Source organism: Phascolarctos cinereus, unplaced genomic scaffold (genome assembly GCF_003287225.1).
Source record: "Phascolarctos cinereus isolate Bilbo 61053 unplaced genomic scaffold, phaCin_HiC Scaffold_2;HRSCAF=192, whole genome shotgun sequence".
NCBI classification, from domain to species: domain Eukaryota; kingdom Metazoa; phylum Chordata; class Mammalia; order Diprotodontia; family Phascolarctidae; genus Phascolarctos; species Phascolarctos cinereus.
The window spans coordinates 189,524,877-189,547,689 of NW_027555625.1; the positions used below are offsets into that span (position 1 = coordinate 189,524,877).

A 22,813-nucleotide genomic window follows, 5' to 3' on the forward strand; every position below is an offset into this window, starting at 1 on the left:
CTCCAGCCAGCTTCCAGACTATTCAAGTTATACCAAGCTTGCTACCCCATTTGTGAGACCATTTATCTCCAGCCCACATATTTTGGGATCCCTTCCTCACTTAGAGAGTAGTGGGTGGGCTGCTTCTCTGTGGTGATGTGAAATCAAGCTACCTCTGTTAACAAACATTTAGATAGCAATGTCTGCTAGAAGTTTGCAATATTAGGTTTTTAATTTCAATCTGCTGGTATCCTGCCCCTGTGTTGGGCAGTTCACAGGCAGCACAGTAGCATTATTTTATTTCTTCCCTCCTGTACACCCTTTGTTTTATGGCTGATTCAAGGAATTGAAGTTGGACACATATTTTTCTTGGAAGATATATTTCCCAATAAGCCAAGGGGAGTAAGAATTCTGAAAACACCAGCTATTTGGAAGGCATTTTTTGATACATGGGAGGATGACCTCAATTAAAGCTCTTTGCTTGTAGAGCAGGCAACTATGTGGCACAGTGGATAGAGTGCTGTAGTCAGAAGACTAATCTTCCTAAATTCAAATCTGTCCTCAGACACTTTTTAGCTTTGTGACCCTGGACAAATCTCTTAATCCTGTTTGCCTCAGTTTCCTCATCTGTAAAATGAACTGAAGAAGGAAACGGCAAACCACTCCAGTATCTTTGCCAAGAAAACCACAAATGGGGTCATGAAGAGTCTGGCACTACTGAAAGACAATAACCTGAAAAGTGACCAGGAGGCTTTACAGGGTGCCTGGGAGGCTAGGACAGCCATACTGAGTATGAAATCTCCTGGGAAGGAAGGATTTTAGTGAAGTATCCTCCAGGACACTTTTATTCGGTTTCAAGTGTGGACACACCTGATGGCTTTACAATTTTGTTGTTTTGTTTTGTTTTTCATTCAGAAGCACTTTATGTGCTGCTTAATCAAGAAAACCTCTCCAGCAGTTTGCCCATATTTCTTCACTTGACCATTATTTACACTGGCACTGAAAGTATAATCTATTGGAGAAAAGAAAAAACCCTGGAAGAGACATTTATTTTCCACTCTGTAGGAAGTGCGTGCCTTGTTGTGTGATAAAGCATAAGGCAGACATTTTTCATCCTCATGTTCTTGGATGGAAGAGACTAGTGTTCATGGAAGTTTCAAAGAAGACAAAAAAAAAACTGAATTCATTCTCTCTCACTGAGAAAAAAAAAAGTCTTCTGTGTCTACTTTTTTTTTCTTTTTAGTGAGGCAATTGGGGTTAAGTGACTTAACCAGGGTCACACGACTAGTAAGTGTCAAATTTCTGAAGCCAAATTTGACCTCAGGTCCTCCTGATTCCAAAGCTGGCGCTCTATCCACTGTGCCACCTAGCTGCCCATGTGTCTACTTCTATGGTAAAAAGTACAAACTCATTAGACTGATGTTCAAGGTCTGAAATTTGGTACCACCTTCCTTTTCTAGTCTAATCTCATACTATTCCCTTCCATGGAGCTTGATTCCATTATGTGCTCCAGTCAAATAATACTATTCTCTGTCTATGGAATACACACTTCATTTTTCCATCTTCCTGGCTTTGCTCACACTATTTCCATTTGTCATGAATGTCCTCCCTCCAGCTCTTTCCATAACGCGTTACTGTTCATCCTTTAAGCCCCCATTGAAATGCCGTCTCTTCCAAGAAACCTGCCTTAACACCCTCCCAACCCCCAATCAATAATGATCTTTTATTCTTTGGATTTTTATAGCACTTTATTCTGCACTTTTTTGGCCTTATCTGTTGTTGCATATTATATTATATGTGACTCTTATCCTCTGTTACACTTGGAATTCCATGAACATAAGGATTATGCTTCATCTAAACTTTGGGTTCTACATGAAGTAGGGATAGAATAAATGTTTACTGAATTTTATAGGAAATTGAGTTGAGAGAAAGATCACTATGTCTCTACAAATGAACAAGTGGTTTGTTGATTTGTTTTTCCTCATTGAATTTCCTGTGATCCTCTAATAAGACCAGAATGAGCTAATGATTCAGTCCTCTCAATGGAAAAAATCAGTGTGCTAAAGATATTTTTCACTCTTCAGCCTATTGCTAGAGGATCACTTTCTGCTGATACGTCCTCAACCAATTGTCATAAATGGCATCAGAAGTAGAATTTTTTTAGTTGAATGGCCTTAAAAAAAAGCTTACAGTTCTCCCATGTAAAAATAGTACAATGGGTTGTTTGGCTAAAAAATAAGCAAGTTCTGCTGATTAGTACGTTCACTCTGAAAGAATTCATCCTTGGTTGTGATCCTGTCTCCATTTTCCCATATGAAGGGATGATACACTGTTGAGTCATTCTTAGCAGAACTGAATGTCTCCAAGGCATAATAATTTCATCTGCTACCAGGGCAATTGGGGACTAAAGGCAACAGGAAAAGGGTGGCTCCTTTTCTTGTATTCAGGAAATCATTTAGATCTGGCTTGCCAACAAACTTCTCAAGACAATGTGTCTGATTGTTAGAGGTGGGAAAAAAATCACAATTCTCCAATCATGGAGACTGAGCCCCATAGTTAAGGACAAATTATGTGACGACAAACATAAAACAATCTGGTGTCTGGCACAGCTAAGGTTCCCTACTTAAAAGTAAATAGAATGTGATTTTTTAAAATATTTTCTAGAGGTAAAAACTATTTGACATGAATATAAGATTTTTCTAAATTAATTAATTTTTTTAAAGTTTCCAACATTCACTTCCATAATATTGAGTTCTAAATTTTCTAAATTTTCTCCCTCTCCCCAAGACAGAATGCAGTCTGATAGAGGCTTTACATATATATTCTTATTAAACATATTTTTACATTAGTCATGTTGTAAAGATGAATTAGAACCAATAGGGAAGAATAAGACTTTTTCATCTTGTGTTTTCTTTTGAAAGGTTACACTAAAATTAGATTGAGAGCAAAATGGCAATTATATTGAAATTTATTTGATGTATTTGATTATGAAATTATTTTATTATGAAAATATAGACCACCTGCATTGATTTATTTTAGTTATGTATGATTTTTTTTTCTTTTTATTAACCTCACAACAATTCTATTTACATTGTGCCCAAGATGAGGTTAGATATTAGTATTGGGGAGGTGGGGGTTCTAAATCTGTTATTTAATTGATGTTCATTACTTCCCTCATTGGAAGTAATTGCTCATTGGAATTAGTTTCTTCCAACGAAATACTAAGTTTAATTTGATTTCATATTTGATCCAGTATTTAACTTTTTTTTAAAATTTGACCCGTAACTTGATTAATATAGGGGATTTCTAGATGAAGAAATTCCTTTATAATGCAGATCAACACCTCAGTAAATTGGCAGAAGGCCCGAAAACACAGGATTTTAAGGGCAATAGAGACATTTTGAGAACCCTAAACAAAATAGAGGCAATATGGCATAGCAGATAGATAATCAAGCCCCCTTAGAGTCAGAAACATCTGGATTAAAGTCCTGCCTCTGACACATGTGAGCAGGGCACTTCTCTCACTGACTTAGACCACTGGATCTACAACTATAAAGTATGAAGAATTGCCCATCTGCATCAGTAGAGGAGTTAGTTTGTTTTTCCACAATGGTAGTTCTCCAAAAAGGTCTAGGCCTCTCCCCTCGCTCCAAAAAACAAAAGACCAAATGAACAATTCTATGTATTGAGTGCTGGGATCTTTTTCCCTTTACCAACTGCCCACACAAAGTATGTCTACCAGAGAGGACTGGAAGGAGCATTGCCCTCTCTGCATTATATTAGGTGGTACTAGTAGCTAGCAGAGTCTGTTGACAAATGTTCTAGGTGGGAGTTCTAAGACAAAGAAGTGAAAAACAAATCCCCTCAAATGACCCTTCACGGCAACAAAATCTCTGATACAAAGATTATACTTTATGTCATGGTGTTCACTACCAAGATGAAAAATCTCAATATTTCTCCAAGTCTATGAGAAAGCAAGTCACCTAACCTCCATCAAACTGAATTATATCAGTAAAATGAAGATGATAAAAATAACAACACTCTAGTGCTTGAGGGTTTAGTACTCTACTTACAACAGAATGCCAGGCCTGGAATCAGGAAGACTCATCTTTTTAAATCTGATCTCAGATACTTACTAACTGTGTGACCCTGGGCAAGTGACTTAATCTTGTTTGCATCAGTTTCCTCATCTGTAAAAGGAACCAGAGAAGGAAATGGCAAAGCACTGTAGTGTCCTTGCCAAAAAAAACCCAAATGGTATCACAAATTGGACCCAACTGAAAAATGACTCAACAACACTAACTACTCACAACAATCAGATTAGGGTGAGAGCAAAGTTTTCTTATCCCCATTTTCTATATGAGAAAATTGAGGTACAGAGAGGTTGTGACATGGCTAGAGTCAAACATGTAATAAGTGTCAGAGGCAGGAATCAAACCCACATCTCCGAACTCACTCTTTACACTACACTAGGATGCTTCCATTGTTTACAAAGCACTTTTCTCACTACAAATCTCTAAAGTAGGGAGTACATTTATTATTATCCTCATAATTTATTACTATTTCAAGTCTGTATGGTTTAGTAGAGCTTTTCTAAGTCCTTTTCCTGCTGGTCACCTTTCAGACACAGGGAAGTACGTCAAGGGAAATTTAGAGGAAAGATTTTGAGGACATATCCATAAATTAGAGAAAAACTGAGACCCAAGAAAAGGAAATGACTTGCCAAAAGTTTGCATGTATTATCTATCATCTATCTAGTCTATCTCTCTATCTATCTATCAATCCATCTACCAAGTATTTATTAACCATCTACTATGAGTAAGGCATAGTGCCTAGTGCCGGGTATACAAAACGGTTTCTGCATTCAAGCAGTTTACTTTCTATGAGAGGAAAAATCATCTATGCTGCTAAGAACATACAAAGTAAACGCCATGCAATTTTGGCTGAGAGGGAGCCCTAGCATCTGGAGGCATCAGGAAAGGCCTGTGTAAGAGGTGTTGTTCAAGCTGATTTCTGAAAGAAGTTAAAGATTCAAAGACAAGATTTAAGCAGAATTTCTTACTACAAATCCAGTGCATTTTCCAATTCAATCCAAATTTGATTCAACAAACATTTGCTGACTGCCTAATTATATGTCAGGCACTTTTTTAGACATTGAAATTTTAAGAGAAAAATAAAGCAAACCCTGCTCTCAAGGAAGTTACTTTATGCTGGTGGGAATCACCACGTACACACTGACCCTCATGATGATTTTTTAACTCAGTACCTGACAATTTGTGCTTAATATTCTGCTGACATCCAAATGAAATGTTTCCAAGGTGAAGTGTAATGTGCAATATTTGTCCAAGCCTCATTCTGTCTGAGTCTTGAATTTTATAATATAACAGGGTAGCCATTCTTTTCATATCAGATTGAGAACCTGTTCATTCCATTCCCTTTTTCTTTAGATGATTACCCTCCGTGATTACATTCCCAAAATCCTTGGACCTGTGGCTTTTGAGCAATACATTGGCCCATACAGAGGCTATGATCCCACTGTGAATCCAACGATATCCAACGTATTTGCAACAGCAGCTTTCCGCTTTGGCCATGCAACTATCCAGCCAGTGGTAAGAAGGCTTGATGCAAGATTCCAGGATCACCCAGGCCTCCCAAAATTACATTTGCATGAGGCTTTCTTTAGTCCATGGAGGATCATAAAAGAAGGTAGGTTGTTTTTTTGCCTTTGCATTGTGGTTGCATTCTTCTATTGTTTCATCAATTGTACCTAATTTCATTCTAATTTTAGAAGATCATTAGTTAAAATTTATTTCTAATTTAAGTGACTGGACATTGTCCAAAGAATTACCATTTTGTGAAAGGAAATTGCAATTATTCCATAGCTTTGTGAAAACACCTGTTTTTCATTAGAACTAACTTGCCACCTAATTTTTGTCTTTTTGAATAAATAGGATGCACAATTCCAAATGCAGGTTTATTCAAATATGCAACTCATCTTCATTTTGGTAGTCTTACACAGAAATCTCTATTTAATTTTAGTATGCCATAATGACATTTTTTCCATTACCAATTTTTTTTTAGCTCAATAGTTATACCTACCACCATATGGCATTTGCTAAGTGGGTAAATTATAATTCTGAATGAATTTTTAAGATACTTTAATTTATATGTTAGGTTGTCCCCCAGTCAATTGCAAGTATATATTCATTGTTTAATACCTATATTCTCTCCTAAAGTCCTACTCATGAAAAGACATATCTTAGGCTATGAAAATTTAAACATAAATGTCTCCCAAAAATGGGCTTCAGGAAATGATGTGTTTTTTTTCTTTTTTCTTTCTTTTTTTTTTTGGTTTTCAGAGTTTGGGTTTGTTTGGTTTTTGTTTGTTTGTTTTTGGTTTTTTTTTTTAATCACAGCTACTTATGAAGACTATCTACACTAAGAAAAGGATCTTTCTGTACTAGTGAAGCAATTATTCACATTAATGAATCCGTAGAACCTTGAAGTATTCGAATAAATAAAACCTCCATCATTAATACTTTCCTTTTATTGGGGGGCGGGGGAATGGTGAATTCTTTTCAGTTCTGTGCTCTTCCAAGTATTGTGGTTTGTTTTATTTTGTTTTGTTTTTTGAGTACCTAAGAGGTCCTCAGACAAACTGAAAAGGTGATCCTTTCCAAGTGGATGAAAAGGGAAACATGTACTATATACTAAAAGCCTGCCATATCCTGGGATATGGGATTTTCTATTTTGGATGTTCTGAGTAATACTAGCAGCAGGAATAGGAAAAGTAAAAAAACTCACTATTAATTTCTTTAAGATGTCCAAACTGTTTCCCTCATAACAGACTAATAAAGTAAACATCATAAGTTTTATTATGCCTTTGTCGGAAGAAACTGAGGCTCCGGAACACAATAAAGACTTAACCAAGGTGTTAAGGATGGAAATGTGGCTTGAGGGAAAGACAAATGACTATATATGAGACCCTAGCTAGCAAATAGTTATTCATTCTTCTTAGTTATCCATTGACTATATGCCAAGAACACCAAGCACTGTTGCTCTCCAGTTAATGACTAATGGAACAGATCTGGCAAACTGGGTACCTGGACATAACTTTGATCATCTTTCTTCCCCTATCAAGAAGCTTCAGTGGCTTTCTATTGCATCTGGAAAAAATACAGACTCTTAATTTGGTGTTTCAAGTCCTTTCCAATCTGGATTAAACCTATATTTCCATACTATTTTCACATTATTTCCCCTTACATATTCTATGTTCTAGACAAACTAATGAATTTAGAGGGAGCTAAGTGGTGCAATGGATAGGGTGCTGGGCCTAGAGTCAGGAAGACCTGAGTTTAAATCCAGCTTCAGATACTTGCTAAGGAACCCTGGGCAAGTCATTAACCTCTTTCTGCCTCAGTTTCCTCAACTGTAAAATGAGTATATTTATAGCGATTACCTCCTAGGGTTGTTTTGAGGATCAAATCTCATAACAATCATAAAGCACTTAGCACAGTACTTGGTATATAGTAGATATTTGATAAATGCTTGTTTCCTTCCTTTTACTCTTCCTTTGTAACCTGTCCCAGGGATGGGGAACCTGCAACCCCTAGGCTGCAGGTGGCCTTCTAGGTCCTTGAGTGTGGCCTTTTGACTGAGTCCAAGTTTTAAAGAACAAAATTTTAGCCAGGCCCGGTCAGTTCATAAGTGTGTTCCACATTGAACGAAGCCATACATAATCTCTCAATACCCAACTAGCACCACCCAGTCTTCTACTTTTTAGAAAAATTGTACCTAATAGGATCATAGCTTTAGAACTGAAAGGTATCTTAGTTCACAGATGCCTAGTCCAACTCCCTCATTTTAAAGAAGGGGAAACTGAGGCTTACAGAGGTAAAGTCATTTGGATGAAGTCACCAAGGAATGTGATATTGAAGGAATTCTATTAAACTTGGATCCTCAGGGTGTATTCATATCCTAGCAGGCATATATCTGTTAGCAATAATTAGTGTAGGTTCTGAAATGTTATTTTGTCTAGAAATTTCAAATGAAATAACTTATTTCCCTCTCTATCCCGAATATTTTAAGGTGGCTTGGATCCTGTGATAAGAGGCCTTCTGGCAAGGTCAGCAAAATTGCAGACTCAGGAACAAATGATGAATGAAGAACTGACTGAAAAGTTCTTCATATTATCTGATAATGGCACTTTGGATTTAGCATCACTCGATCTGCAGAGAGGAAGGGACCATGGTCTCCCAGGTCTGTGATTAGTTTCTGAATTTTATTTTGCAAATGAAACACACAGATATGATTTCTAATTTGGATATATATATATATATAGTTACTTATCCAAACTAAAATGTGTCTGAAAACAAATGACAAATTTCTCCTTGTTTCACCTGTCCTGAACTATATCATATAGTTTGTCCAAAAAAGATTCTTCTAGCCAGAGTCACTAGAAAGCTTGGCACCTGGAACAAGAAGAGTGAAACATCCCCTCAAATCAACTTTGAAATTCATAATATAAAAATAATAAAGTGGTAATTAAGATCACTTCAGTTTAGCATGAGTGGTTATTGCTTATACGGAAGCTTGTAGATGGTCATCATTATTAATATTCTAAATTGTGCTAGATTTTAATCACTTCTTATTTTAACTGTTCTTGCCTACTAAGTGCTAAGATCTTTGGTAGTAACTAGAAGCTAGGTGGTGCAGTGGATAGGGGCATGGCATCTGGAAGACCCGAATTCAAGCCTGGCCTCAGACACTAACTAGCTGTGTGATGCTGGCAAGTCATTTAACCTCAGTTTCCTCATCTATAAAATGAGCTGGAAAAGGAAATGGCAAAATAGTCCAGTATCTTTGCCAAGAAAATCAATAACAGGATCACAAAGAGTTGGACACAACTGAACATTAATGTGCTTTGATAATGTTGGATAAGTACATCTGATAAATTTTGCCCCAAAATCCCTGGTTTCCTGACAATTACACATCTATTTCCAGCTTATTGACTCACTGATTTAGAGCTGGAAACAACTTAAAGATCATCCAGTCCAACCCTACCCTCATTTTCATAGATGAAGAAACTGAAACCCATGGAGATGAAGTGACTTGCCCAATGTCACAGGTAGCAAGAAGCAGAGCCAGGAGTCAAACCCAGAACTCTCTGATTCTGAATCCATTGTTTTTTTTCCACCATATCACACTGCTTCTATCATGTAACAAAACAATAGTATGAAGCATATTTATTATTAAGAAAAACAATTTAACATATAGACATGCATTTTAGAAGGGGCACTGACAGACTTGGACACTTTCAGATGAAAGTGTGAAGTTTGGAAACCATGTTGACTATTGGAGGGTATGGGAATGTTCAGCTTAGAGAAAAGAAAACTTCGAGGAATATGATCATAGTCTTCAAATACTTCGTAGCAATTAAATTTGAAAGAAGGATTTTTCTGTGGCTCGTTGACCCAGATAATTCTTCACATCTTCCATCTACCCTGGACATCATCTTGGGATGTCTTGCTGTCTGTTCTGTGTACATATTCTTCTTCCTGTAGCCACTTTCTCTCCCACTTTCCACTGCTTATTTTGGAAACACTAAACAAATACAAACTACCATTGATTCTTCAAAGAGGATGATAATTGAGAGCCTTTATAATTCCATTTACCCTTCTTGCTGCTGATTAGATAAAAACTCCCTTCTGAGGCTACCATTCTCCCATATACACTATCTCCCTTTTTTAGAATATAAGGTCCTTGGAGGCAGGAACTGACTTGCTTTTGTCTTTGTATCCCAGGCACCTGTGCCTAGCATATACAGAAGGCACTTCATAAATGTTTTTTTTCATGCATTCATTAATTCAGTAGATTTGTTCTGCTTAGTCCCAGAAGGAAGAGGGAGGGTTAATGAGTAGAATATGTGGAGAGTTCTTGATACTAGTGAAAACATTCCTAACAATTGGAGGTATCCAGAACTAGAGTGGCCTGTCTTGGAAGACAGTGGGTTTTCCATTACTGGAGATATTGGAGGACCAGTTAATCAGTCAACATACATTTATTAAGTGCCTACTGTATGCCGGGCAGTGAGCTAAGTGCTAGACCACTTGTTCACTTATCAGGTCCATGCTAAGTTCTAGAAATGACTGTTATGGTTATATCACAGGTACGATTCCTGCACTGGATTGCTGAGGTCTCTTCTAACTGAATTTCTATGATTTTGTGTTCTTCTTAGAAAACCTGTATAATATGGGTTAGAAATATCATTTGAGAGTAAAGTGCACAGGAGAGACCAAAAGTGTTATTTTCACACATGCAGTTGTTGATACCATTCTGTCCCCTTTCTTTTTCTGTTGCATTTAGAGTATTATTGTTAAAAAGCATAAACCATGCTTCTAAGGTTAGTTAGGTCATAAAATCATTTACAAATTCTGTGATACACAGATGGAAAAAAGATAAAGGGCTTGTGTCCATCTGTATAGGGCAGCCTGCAATGTGTCTTCTGCTCTATTACTACTAAGCCTTTTTTCACACCATTTCTCTTCTCATGGTTGTTTTTTCCTCTCAGTCCTACTTACTGAAATTAAATATGCACTTTAAGGAGCAACTCAAATGAAACTTTGTCCATGAAATTTGCCTTGGTTATCTCAGTCCACCATGGTCTTTGCCTCTTCTTAACTTACCTCATATAATATTTGTATGTGTCCTTGTAATATTTTATATAATTCTTTCTATTAATAGCTGTCTTTTTATGTGAATATGTTTTGTTTTAATTTACTGCCTCCTTCTTGTCACCTATTAAAACCCATTCCTCACCCCATTTTCTTGAAGCACAGAGCTAGAAATGCCTGCTTAGCTTCCCGGAAACAAAGCAAGTAATCACACCAGCTGACACTGACATTGCCCTTGCAAATTGTTAAAGCTCTTCAACATCACTGTCACAATTCACATTTATCTAGTATTTGAGGATTTCTAATATGTTTTCTTTACCCGGTAAAGTAGGTAGGAAAGGTGCTATGATCCCCTAGGTTCCCTTCCAGGTCTAGTGTTCTTTGTTTTATGCCATTCACCATGTTGCCCCTTAGAGTATCAGTGGAAAGATGTGTGAACATCAGAAGTGTCTGCAGTCAGCAGCTTTTTCAGAAATGAATTTGATGGGTGAGGAGGCAGAATAGAATGTACCCACATGAGCTCAGAGGACTACATGTTCTCTGACAGAGAGGAGAATCAAGCCAACAGAAGAATTAGGATATGAAATTCTTGTCATAAGTACATAGTGGGGACTTTCAATGCATAATAAATTCTTTTATTTTTAGTCTGAAAAGATTTACAATAAAACTGCATGCCTGACCCATAATTTTAAGAGACCAAACTGATCTCTTTGCCCCATGCCGACTAAGAAATGTTTTCCAAAACAAACAAGAAGAAGAAGAAGAAGAAGAAGAAGAAGAAAGAAGAAGAAGAAGAAGAAGAAGAGAAGAAGAGAAGAAGAAGAAGAAGAAGAAGAAGAAGAAGAAGAAGAAGAAGAAGAAGAAGAAGAAGAAGAAGAAGAAGAAGAAGAAGAAGAAGAAAGAGTGATAGAATTTTAGGAAAACTGAATTTGGCATGGGAAGACTTGAGTTGGAATATTGGCTATGCTAGTTACTAGCTATGTGATCTTGGGCAAAGAGTATCACCTCTCTGAAATTCTGTTTACTGTCTGTAAATGAAGATAGATGATATCTATACTCCCATCCATAGGACAATGAGGTCTGAAATTGTGTCTTAAAAAAAAGATGAGATACCTGAATCCTTTATCTTTCACCACTTTTCTTTGTATTTGATATTCTCACCATGGAAAATTAGATGTAATTGTCATTGTTCCTACTCAGAGCAGGAAAAGAAAAAAATTAAATTAAGAATATATTTCACAAAGTATTTAAAGCATAATCAAACAATGACATGAAGATAATATCTACTTAGTCAATTTACTGTCAATTTTACCTAAAAATCTTTTTCTCTATGAGGTATCTAAAACTTCAATCTTCTAAATTTTTTTTGTGCACATACTTTAATCTTTCAGTAGATAAATTTTATTTATGTGGATACTTCCCTGACAATGCAAATCTTAGCCAATACTGTTTTCTTGTCTACATAACTCATGTTTGGGCCATCCTAGAAATCCTGAATACTGTGTCCATCTAATATCCTATAGCTCTTCCCCCTGTATTTTTCAACATCAAGGGGGGACTATAGCATGCAACAGACAGGCTAACCATTTATTATTCTTTTTTTCTGACCATACCACCTTCTTTTCCAATCACACTTCTAGAGATTTAGTTACGTCATTCCTTGAATACCAATCATTATTCATAACATGTTGTAGCCATTAACTCCCCCCAAACTTCTCTCCACTGTTCTCTCAGTTACAGATTTCAGTTTCATTTTTGAAGCTTCAAAGATAGTTTGGTTCCATAATCTGCATCTGCATAGCATCACTAGAAAAATGTTTCTAGAAAAAGTTATATTTTTGTTGTCATTTGTTTGTTTGTTAAAGAGATCATTTTGGAATTGAAAGCACTTGCAGTTTCCCAAAAACTAGCCAATCCTCTCTGTGCTTGTGTATGTGTATATATATATATATATATATATATATAATTATAATATCTAGAGATACATTTTTGCCTTTATTGGTTATTTTCTTTTGAAAATAGTGTGCACTCTTTTACCAACTAGGAATAGGCTTTGAAGTATGTATTTTAAGTCTTGGTTTTGTTGCTGCTTTCAGAAATATGAATTTGAAGATCATAAAGATAAACTTAGACAATTATTTCTTAAGTTGGGTTATAGAAGAACTAGGAATTTTGGATTACCACATTTTACAATTTAAAATACGTAATTCAAAGCTTAGGCTTTGAATATTTTCTATATTATGTATTTTCCCTTTTGTCTAGTGCCCATTTTTCCTTTGAATGGAAAGTCCTTCCAAGTTGCCTCCTGTACTTTGAACCCTTTCTTCTCCTCTGATCAAGATTTTTCTTCTCCAACATTCAAGAAACTCCTAAAATCCAGTTTCCCCTTGCCATCCCAAACTAATAGGAAGAAATGTGATTATTTTCCCCAACATACACCTGTATAAGTGCAAAATACCTGCTAACAGCAGCCTGCTAACTTACTGACCGCAAAATACTTGTGCTTTTGGTTTGAATAGATTAGAAATATCAATGTTCATATAAAGCTCCTAGTATGTGTCAGAGGTGAGACAAACCTTGGTAGTCACTCCTGGCTTTAAGGGAACTCTTCATCCAGTAATCCATGTAGTGCAACTGTCAGAAAGTCACCTAGTCTCACAATGTTTTATGATACTCTCTAAGACTCTAAATTGCAGAGGAATTGTCTACCTGCAGTGGTAGAGAGAGTTTCCTCACTGGTAATTTAATATGCTAATGAAATCATATCTAGTCTTATTTGCACTATAGGTGCCACATTTTTTTTAAACAAACCTAGCCTTTATAAAACTTGAGTATGGTTTATAATCACACCTATAGCACACATTAATGATACAGTATATGCAGAATTACAAAGAAAATGCCAGCAATGATGATAAAAATTACTTTTTAAAAAATTATTAGAATTGAAAGAAATATTTTAAAAGGTTCATAATGAATATATTTTATATTATAATTGTATTTTTCATTGTATACCTATTTTTTGTATACTTGTAAACTTTCAAAAAGATGTAATTTTGAAATACAGCCTCTATTTGGGGGCTATTATATTCAGACTAATATGAAATTAACTTTTGCTTTTTCTGAACTCTTTTCACAAATATTATTCACTTGTCTCTCTATACTTTTAATGACTATTTGTATTTTTTATCACAAACTGCCAGAGAGAAGCAATTATTTACAATTTCCTTCATAAAGAACATAGAAACACAAAAATTAGCACTAAGTAAATAATTTGCTAGTGAGGACATACATCCAGCCAAACACTTCGATCTACAGTTGTAATGCTCAGACCTAATAGCCCTTTTCCATGACTCCTATCACTCGTTAAGATCATTAACTTCTGTATTATAATTATATTGCACTATATTAGACTCTCCAGGGCATCCTATAGCCATGGGGTTATTTTACTTGATACCTGTATGTTTATTGAAAATATGTGTATTGAAAGGATTAAGCTGATAAATTTGTTTCAGCATTACTAGACAGAAATGTAAAATAAAATCCTTAAATATATTTTCATATCTGTAGGTTATAATGACTGGAGAGAATTCTGTGGCTTACAGAGATTGGAGAATCAAACTGACCTGTACACTGCTATAGCCAACAGGAGTATAGTTGAAAAGATCATGGAATTATACAAGCATCCTAATAATATTGATGTCTGGCTAGGTGGCCTAGCTGAAAACTTTCTTCCAGATGCCAGAACTGGTCCACTATTTGCATGCATAATAGGAAGACAAATGAAGGCACTGAGAGAAGGTGATTGGTATGTGTTCTGTATGTTATTATGATTGCTTATGAGCTATGTTATCTACTTATTTTCCAAAAAAGTCATCACAGAAAGAACAGATTATATATTTCACCCAGACAACATTAAGTTCAGAAACTCATAATGTGTCCTTAAGAATTCAAATGTCATTTTAAGTGGCTTTGAGACAATTGGAATATTTGATGAATTTTTGATGGTGGAATCAATCTTGTGCTCTATATTTACTGCCTATCTATATGCCCATGAGCTATGTCATAATCATAGACTTTCTTTTTAGTACAGGAAAGAGTGTTTCTAATTCATACTCTATGTGTTTTCTATCTCCTTCTCACAGGTTCCCCTACTCCACTCTGAGCATAGAAAGAGTATAGGTATCAAAAAAAGTAAGACATTCATGCTCTTTTTGTTTCCCCTCAAGTTTCCCTCCTATATGCACTTACCCTCATCTCCTTCTTGAAATCAGTAATTTTGAGCCTGAAGTCTAGTTTAGCCGCTGGGAGATGGGAAATTCAAAACCTCTTTGTTTCAGTTTTCTAAATCTATAATCTCCATCTTTGAAAGAAAGGTGATGAAAATAATGAATCGATAAATGCAAAGAAAAGAACAATAGCAAATGATTTTGGTTTTATGTTGGGGTGCTGTTTGTTTTTTTTTTAATAAGCCCTTTGAGTTAGCCTTCAGGGTGTCTGCAATGGATTCACTCAAGCATGCTTATGTCCTTGCAATAGAGAATTCCCAAGAAATACAGAAATAAACCCCAAACAATAAATTAACTAAGTAGATATCATTTTCTTGATATTATGCTATTATGTTTCAAATATTTTGTGAAATATATCCTATAGTAAAAAGTTACAATCAACCAACCAATTAATCAATAGACGTTATTGTTTACCATGGACCAATTAGGTTACAATAAATACATTATAAGGTAGGTTAAGAAACAAGCTAGCAGTAACAAGTATAATATGATAGGGGACAAAGAAGTCTTTTCTCTGAAATTAATGTTGAGGGAGGATAAGCAATTCTGAGAGGTAGAAATAAAGAAGTGAATTCAAGAGATGGGGACAACCTGTACAAAAGCATATATAATACTCCTCCCACTGCTGCTATCCTACCCCTCTGCTTTGAGGAGCAGTGGAGACTTTAGGACAGAGTCAAAAAAGTAAGAAATGTGGCAGAATGTTGGTGAAAACCAGAAGGAAAGAGAAATAGGGCCATGTGAAAGAGACACAAGGACAGTGGTAACTGCCTCTTACCCATGCTGACTGCTGATTCCACTATGAACCACGATGGGTCACCTACAGCCAGACAAGTTTAGAGTTCAGTTTAGGAAACAGGCAAACCTCCTAATTTTCCTAAATTCTTGTCAGAGTGTGCTGAGAAGCCCTCCCTGAGAAGTCAAGGATCTGCATCTGAAAAGCAGTCCTACAAAAAAGTATCAGGACAGCATTCTGGGGAAATTATGGCTGGCTTGACTTACTTAAATGAAGATTCTGATTGCATATTCTAGAAATCCTGGATCATGATCAGTGCCACATCTGGCTAACTTTGGGGAGTTGGGGGTGTTTTTTCCTGTAATTGTTTTACGTTGCTGTTCAGTTGTTCAGTGATTTCTGACTCTTTGTAACCTCATGGACCTTAGCACACCAGGCCATTCTATCCTCCACTATCTCCCAAAATCTGTCCAAGGTCATGTTCATTGCTTCCAAGGCACTATCTATCCATCTTATCCTCTGCCATCCCCTTTTCTTTTTGCCTTCAATCTTTCCCAACATCAGGATCTTTTCCAATTAGTACTGTCTTCTCAATATGTGGCCAAAGTATTTAAGCTTTAGCTTCAGTATTTGGCCTTCCAGTAGATAGTCTGAATAATTTTTTTTTAAGTATTGACTGGCCTGATCTCCTTGCTGTCCAAGGGAATCTCAGAAGTCTTCTCCAACACCACTGTTTGAAACCATAAATTGTGCATGCTCAGCTTTCCTTATAGTCCAACTCTCACAGCCATTCATTACTAATGGAAAAAAACATAGCTTTGATTATATGAACCTCTGTCAGCAAGGTGATATCTTTGCTTTTTAATACACAGTCCAGATTTGCCATAGCTTTCTTTTCAAGGAGCAAGAATCTTTTAATTTCATGGCTGCAGTCATCATCTACAGTGATTCTTTGGGCCCAAGAACATAAAATCTGACACTGCTTCCATTTCTCCTCCCTCTGTTTGCCAGGAAGTGATGGGACCAGTCACCAAGATCTTAATTGTTGGGGTTTTTTATATTAAGCTTCAAACCTACACTCTCCTTTTTCATCCTCATCAAGAGGCTTCTTAATTCTTCACTTTCTGCCTTCAGAACGGTATGATCCACGTATTTGAGATTGTTGATATTTCTCCTGGCAATCTTAATTTCAGCTTTTGATTAGAGCAGGCTGGCATTTCACATGATGTATTCTGAATATAAGTTAAATAAATAAGGTGACAATATACAGCCTTGTCATACTCCTTTCCCAAACTTAAACCAATCAGTTCCATGTTTGGTTCTAACTGTTGCTTTTTGGACTGCTTACAGGTTCTTAAAAGGTAAATAAGATGATCTAGTAATTCTGTCTCTTTGAGGACTTGCCACCTTTTGTTATGATCTACAACAGTCAATGTCTTTAGTCAATGAAATAGTAGATTTTTTTTCTGGAACTATCTTGTTTTTGTGGTGGTGGTGTTTGTTTTTTTCATAATCCAGAGAATGCTAGCAATTTGGTCTATAGTTCCTCTAGAACTAGAATTGTTTTATAGATGGTCACATACTTTTTTATATATTATGTTCTCTGGTTATTGCATATTGTTTAATTATAAAGATGCTACACACAAAATTCTTACATATATTTTAGCTATTGTGGAAACCCAACTCCATTATGTCAAGGTCATCTGACTAGAGCTTAAGGAAGTACCAAAGTTCAGAGGGAGGCAGGGTTAGCCAGTGAGTATGCTCTCAGAGCTAATTTTGATTGGGTACAGCCACAAATCCTTGTACCCCTAGGGCAGGGGAACCTAAGGCCTTAAGGCCACATGTGGCCATTTAGGTTCTTGTGTGTAGAATTTTGACTGAGTCCAAGTTTTATAGAATTAATCATTTTATTGAGAGGATTTGTTCTTTGAAGTTTTGATTCAGTCAAAGGACCACACTGGAGAAGCTAGAGGGCCACACGTGGCCTTGAGGCAGCAGGTTCCCCACCCCTGACCTAGGGAATCAGTAGTACTTTCCCTGATGAGGGGAGCACTGATGAAGCAATGAAGATATCTGATTATCTAGTAAAGATACACTATTGTGCTAACTCAATATTTTTATTTGTGAAAACCTCTAGAATGAGCATGGCACTTCCTAGCAAAGCGGAGATTAGTGCCACCTGGTGGTTAACACGGAGATTAGTGCCACCTGGTGGTTTAACACCGTGAGGAATTCTGAAACTAGCCAATAGTCTAGTTTGACTGGAACACAGAGTTTGAGGAAAGTAGCATAAAATAAGGCTAGAAAAGCAGTTAAGATCCATATTGTGAAGATCCTCAAATACTAGACTGAGGAGTATGTATTTTATTCTAGAGGTAAAGAAAAGATATTGGAGATTTCTGAGTTGGAGAGGACAGAGATAGTGTGACAGAATCAAATCTATGCCTTAGGAAGATTTGGGGGGTATATTTGTGGAAAGTGGATGGGGGGAGCAATACTGAAAGCAGGAAGATATAGTAATCCAGATGAGAAGTGATGAGAGCCTGAAACAAAATAGTAGCCAAATGAGAAGAAAGAAGGTGAAAAATGTGACATATAGAGATAAAATTGACAAGATATTTAGATGTGAGAGAAAAAGGAAAAGAAAAAGTATAACTCTGGGGTCCTGACCCTGATTGACTAGAAGAATAGTGCTCCCTTAGACCAAAAGAGGAAGGAGGGACAGGTTTGTGATTGGGGGGGGGGAGCACAGAAAATGAAGCCTATTTTGGATATGTCAACTTTGAGAATGCCAACTGTGCATTTACAGTGGGTAGCTGATATAGGATTAGACTTCAGAGAAGAATTAGAAAGGGATATAAAAAGTTGGGAGTCATCTGCAGAATGATGATACTTGAATCCATAGAAACACTTGAAATCATTGATAGAGATTGTAGATTGAGGAGAGGGCCCATAATAGAGCTCTGAGAGACACCCAAATTAAAGTTTCAGGGATATCAATGATGATCAAACAAACATATAAATATGGAGGAAAAAGAGATCTCTGTTTAGAGTTTAGAAAGCCTGGAATCAAGTCCTACTTTTTCAACTTATTAGCTGTATGATCTTAGGCAAGTCACATGACTTTTCTAGGCTTTAATTTCTTTCTTTCTTTCTTTCTTTCTTTCTTTCTTCTTTCTTCTTTCTTTCTTTCTTTCTTTCTTTCTTTCTTTTGCAAAATTAAGGGATTGGACTAGATGACCTAACAACTCTTCTAGCTCTAAATTCTATGATTCTAAGACTGCCTTTAATCCCCACCCCATCCCCTGCCAACTGTTTTTATAAATTTATCTAAATTATCAAATTCTAGATGTTGCAAATCACATTTTTGTGTGTCTGGCACATAATCACAATAAGAAGTTCTCTCACTCAGAACTATGAATTGTGTTTCAACTCTGCAGTTTCAAACCTCATCCTGAGATGCTTGGATAGCATGGGGAGGCACTAATTAAACAAACAGCATTGTCCTGTCACCTGGGTTTTATCACACATGCATTGCATTTAGTTTTGTGTAGGCCCATCTTCTGTCCAGCAAGCAAAGGAAAGGAAAGGAATCCTGGAGTGGCTTCAGAAATTTCTCATTGGTAGCATTTATAATTGAGTTTCTCTCACATGTTAACAACACATGAGCTTGATCAGTCTTCATATTATTTTGTCTCAGCTTGAGAACTCTGTCCTGTGTGTTATAGATATCTCTTTCCAGCTGAGAAAGAAGAAAAAGACAATCATATTGAATTTTAATGATAATGAAAACCATTCATGGATGATATTTATTTTCAGAACTATTTGGGCAATCTAAGAGATCTTAATATTTTGAAGAAGGAGGAAATTCATTTATTTCAAATGTATCATTCAACATTCAGCAAACATTTATCAATCACCTAACTATATCAAAACACTGAACTAGGTCCTGGAGGAGAGATGAAGGTAAATAAGACATGATTCCTGCCTAGGGTAGCTAGGTGGTGCAGTAGACAGATCACTGGGCCTGAAGACTCATTTTCCTGAGTTCAAATCCAGCCTCAGACACTTATTAGCTGTGTGATCCTGGGAAAGTCACTTAACTCTGTTTCCCTCAGTCCTCATCTATAAAATGAGCTGGAGAAAGAAATGGCAAACCATTCTAGTATCTTTGCTAAGAAATCCCCAAAAGGAGTCACAAAGAGTCAGACATGACTGAAACAACTCAACAAGAACTGCAATCCTGCCTCATAGAGGCTTAAAATATGAAGGTAGAGTTAAGATACAAGTGTACTAATAAATATAAAACAAAGAGAATAAATATAATTTCAGAAAATAAACTGAAAATGCTGTTGGAAATCTTTTAATGTTGGCTGGGGAGATGGGCATGGGGGGAAAAAGGTATTTTAAAATAATGCAAACATTTATTTCAATACCAGCAGAAAAAGTTGAATTATGTTCCTAAACTCCTTATTAAATTTTTATCTAAAAAAATAAAGCATTGCAACCAAAGTAGATAGTGAGTACAAAATGGTGGCTAAAAAATACTATGTTTATTTCTTTAGTACACATTCTCAGAAATGTTTTAGTTCTTCATTTCATCAGAAGCCCATAAGTCATTTTGAGAGCTTCTCTTTATTGCTTCTTGCCCCAGAGGGCATTGGGTAGAAGTTATGAAGAGGCAAGTGGTAGGAAGAAAGTATAGACAGAAATGAGAAAAGGGCCCAGGGTAGAGCCCTTGGTAGACACATCAGAGGCCCATTCCTATGCCTCTGCTTGGTGTGGAGGTGACTCTGGGACAGAGGGTATCCTTGACAAGGACCACTATAGCTAAATGTGGACATTTAAGGGCTGCCCCTTAAGAATGAATTATTTGACCATGAAACCAAGGGAGAAAAATATTAAATGGCCCTTAATCTCTGTGGCACCTTAACTTCTGCAATCATGGTGTTAAAGTGGTAGGAAAAGGGTAAAAAGATCCAAAGAATTGCACAGTTTTTAGGCCATTTATACATATTTGCTTGGCTGTTGGCATTCTACATTCAGACCTTTGTCCAATGACCACCAAATGGGCAGCAGAACTGGAGAAAATGAATTGTTTCAGTCTTGATATTCTCATTGAAGAAATTCTTAACCTGGGGCCCATAAATGTTAAAAAAAAAATTGATAACTGTGTTTCAACATAAATGGCTTCCTTCATAATCTCATGTATTTTTATTTTATGCATTTAAAATCATCATTCTAAAAAGGGTCCATAGGCTTCACCAATATGGCTAAAGGGTGCACAATGCACATAAAAAATAGTTTAACAATTCTTGCTATAAAGGAAACCAGAAGACAGAAGGAAATAGTAGTCGAATGGAAAAAATGATTCATAGATTCATGTTGCAGAGGTAAACAAAGAGTTTGGAAGAGTTGGTTTTCCCGTGTCTCAAAAAGTAAAAAAAAAAAAAGAAAAGAAAAGAAAGATATCACTCCATAGGACATTTGGTCATCTTGTATTGCAGTGCACAGGATAAATATTTGCAAAAATACCATTATGAAAATGATTGTAACTTATGCAGCAATATCTGTTGTGGAGAATGAAAAGAAAGAAATTATATTAAGAATTCAATAAGAATATATGAATTAAATCAATATATGCTGTGATACTGTTGACTTCACTGCAAAGGTAGGAATCATGGAGGTTAGTAAAAATATAGATCAGGAAAACGGAATGAGAGAAAGCAACGACTTCAAAGCTTTGTGCCCAAATATCACAAATACTTTCTTCATCAAGAAAATTAGAAAGTACTGATATGGCAAACATTGTATAATCACGTAAAAATGCAATTGGTTTTATTTTAACAGATGGGCAATTATTTTACCAACATGGGATCCCAAAAAACTTTTCTGTATGCAGTCAGACAATTTGCTTGTTAGAAAATTAGTAAAAATCTAGAAGAATTATTCAAATGGAAAAAAAATGGTTAAAGTTAAAAATAACCCACCAACTTTACTGCTATTGGTTCCCTACTACCCAAAAATATACAGATGGGATATACATATATACATATACATACATACATATATACATACATATACATATACATATAGTACAAGTTGTTTGCATGTTGCCTCTTCCATTCCATTACAAGCTTCTCGAGGACAGAGTTATTTTTGCCTTTCTTTGTAAACTCAGTGCTTAGCATAGTGAGCTTAACAAATGCTGTTGACTTGACATCAACACTAATTATAATAATTTGATCCTGAAGTTTACCTTCTATGAATCCATTGCCCTAACCAAAAAACAAAAAGACCCTAAAGACTGCCTTATTTAACAAACACTTATTTTCCATATAGAAAGACGTGATAGCCAAGGGAAATAATGGCTTGGAAAATAATTCCTTTATAAATTTCATAGAGAAGGATGATGGGATATTATAAGGAGCATCATCTCAAAAAAAATGGAGAAAAGAAGTGATGTTAAATCCAGCAGGTTATTGCAATAACCTAGGTATGAGTTAATGAGTGGTTGTACCTGGATGACATCTATGAAGAGGAGGTCTATATGAGAGATGCTGTAAAGGTAGAAAATGACAAGACTTAGAAACAGACCTGAATATGTGGGGTAAGGATGAGGATGATTAAATTGGGAGGATGATGGTTTCCTTGCTAGCAACAGGGAAGTTGGTAAGAGGGGAAGGATTTGAGTTAAAAAAAATAATGATTTCTCTTTTGGAAGTATTGAGTTTGAGATGCCTATGGGTCATCCAGTTCTAGATGTCCAACAGGCAGTTGATATTATGTCTGGAGGTCAGGAGAGAAGTTACAGTTATGTAAGTAGATCTGAGGATCATCTCTGCAGAGAAGATAATTAAACCGCTGGGAACTGATGATATCAGTAAATGAGACAGTAAAAATGGAGAAGAGAATCCAGGACAGAAATTTGTGGGACACCTAAGGTTAGTGGGCATGACCTGGATGAAGATCCAGCAACTCTACTGATGAGTAGTCAGATAAGAAGGAGGAGAACCAGGAGATAGCAGCATATTGAAAACCTGAAGAGGAGAGACATCCATGAGAAGAAGCTAATTGCACGCAAAAGTCCCAGAGCAATCAAGAAGGATAAGGATTGATAATTAAGGTACCACTGA

The 22,813-nt window shown here is 36.2% G+C and overlaps 1 protein-coding gene across 1 annotated transcript in view; it reads left to right on the plus strand.

The window, feature by feature from the left end:
- The window catches only part of TPO (thyroid peroxidase), a 135,896-nt gene that overhangs the window by 102,769 nt on the left and 10,314 nt on the right, over nucleotides 1-22,813 (plus strand). Inside the window, exons 10-12 of the mRNA XM_078149153.1 lie at nucleotides 5,427-5,685; nucleotides 8,068-8,238; nucleotides 14,220-14,457. Coding sequence (XP_078005279.1) covers nucleotides 5,427-5,685; nucleotides 8,068-8,238; nucleotides 14,220-14,457 — 668 coding nt within the window. The remainder of the gene's footprint in view (nucleotides 1-5,426; nucleotides 5,686-8,067; nucleotides 8,239-14,219; nucleotides 14,458-22,813) is intronic.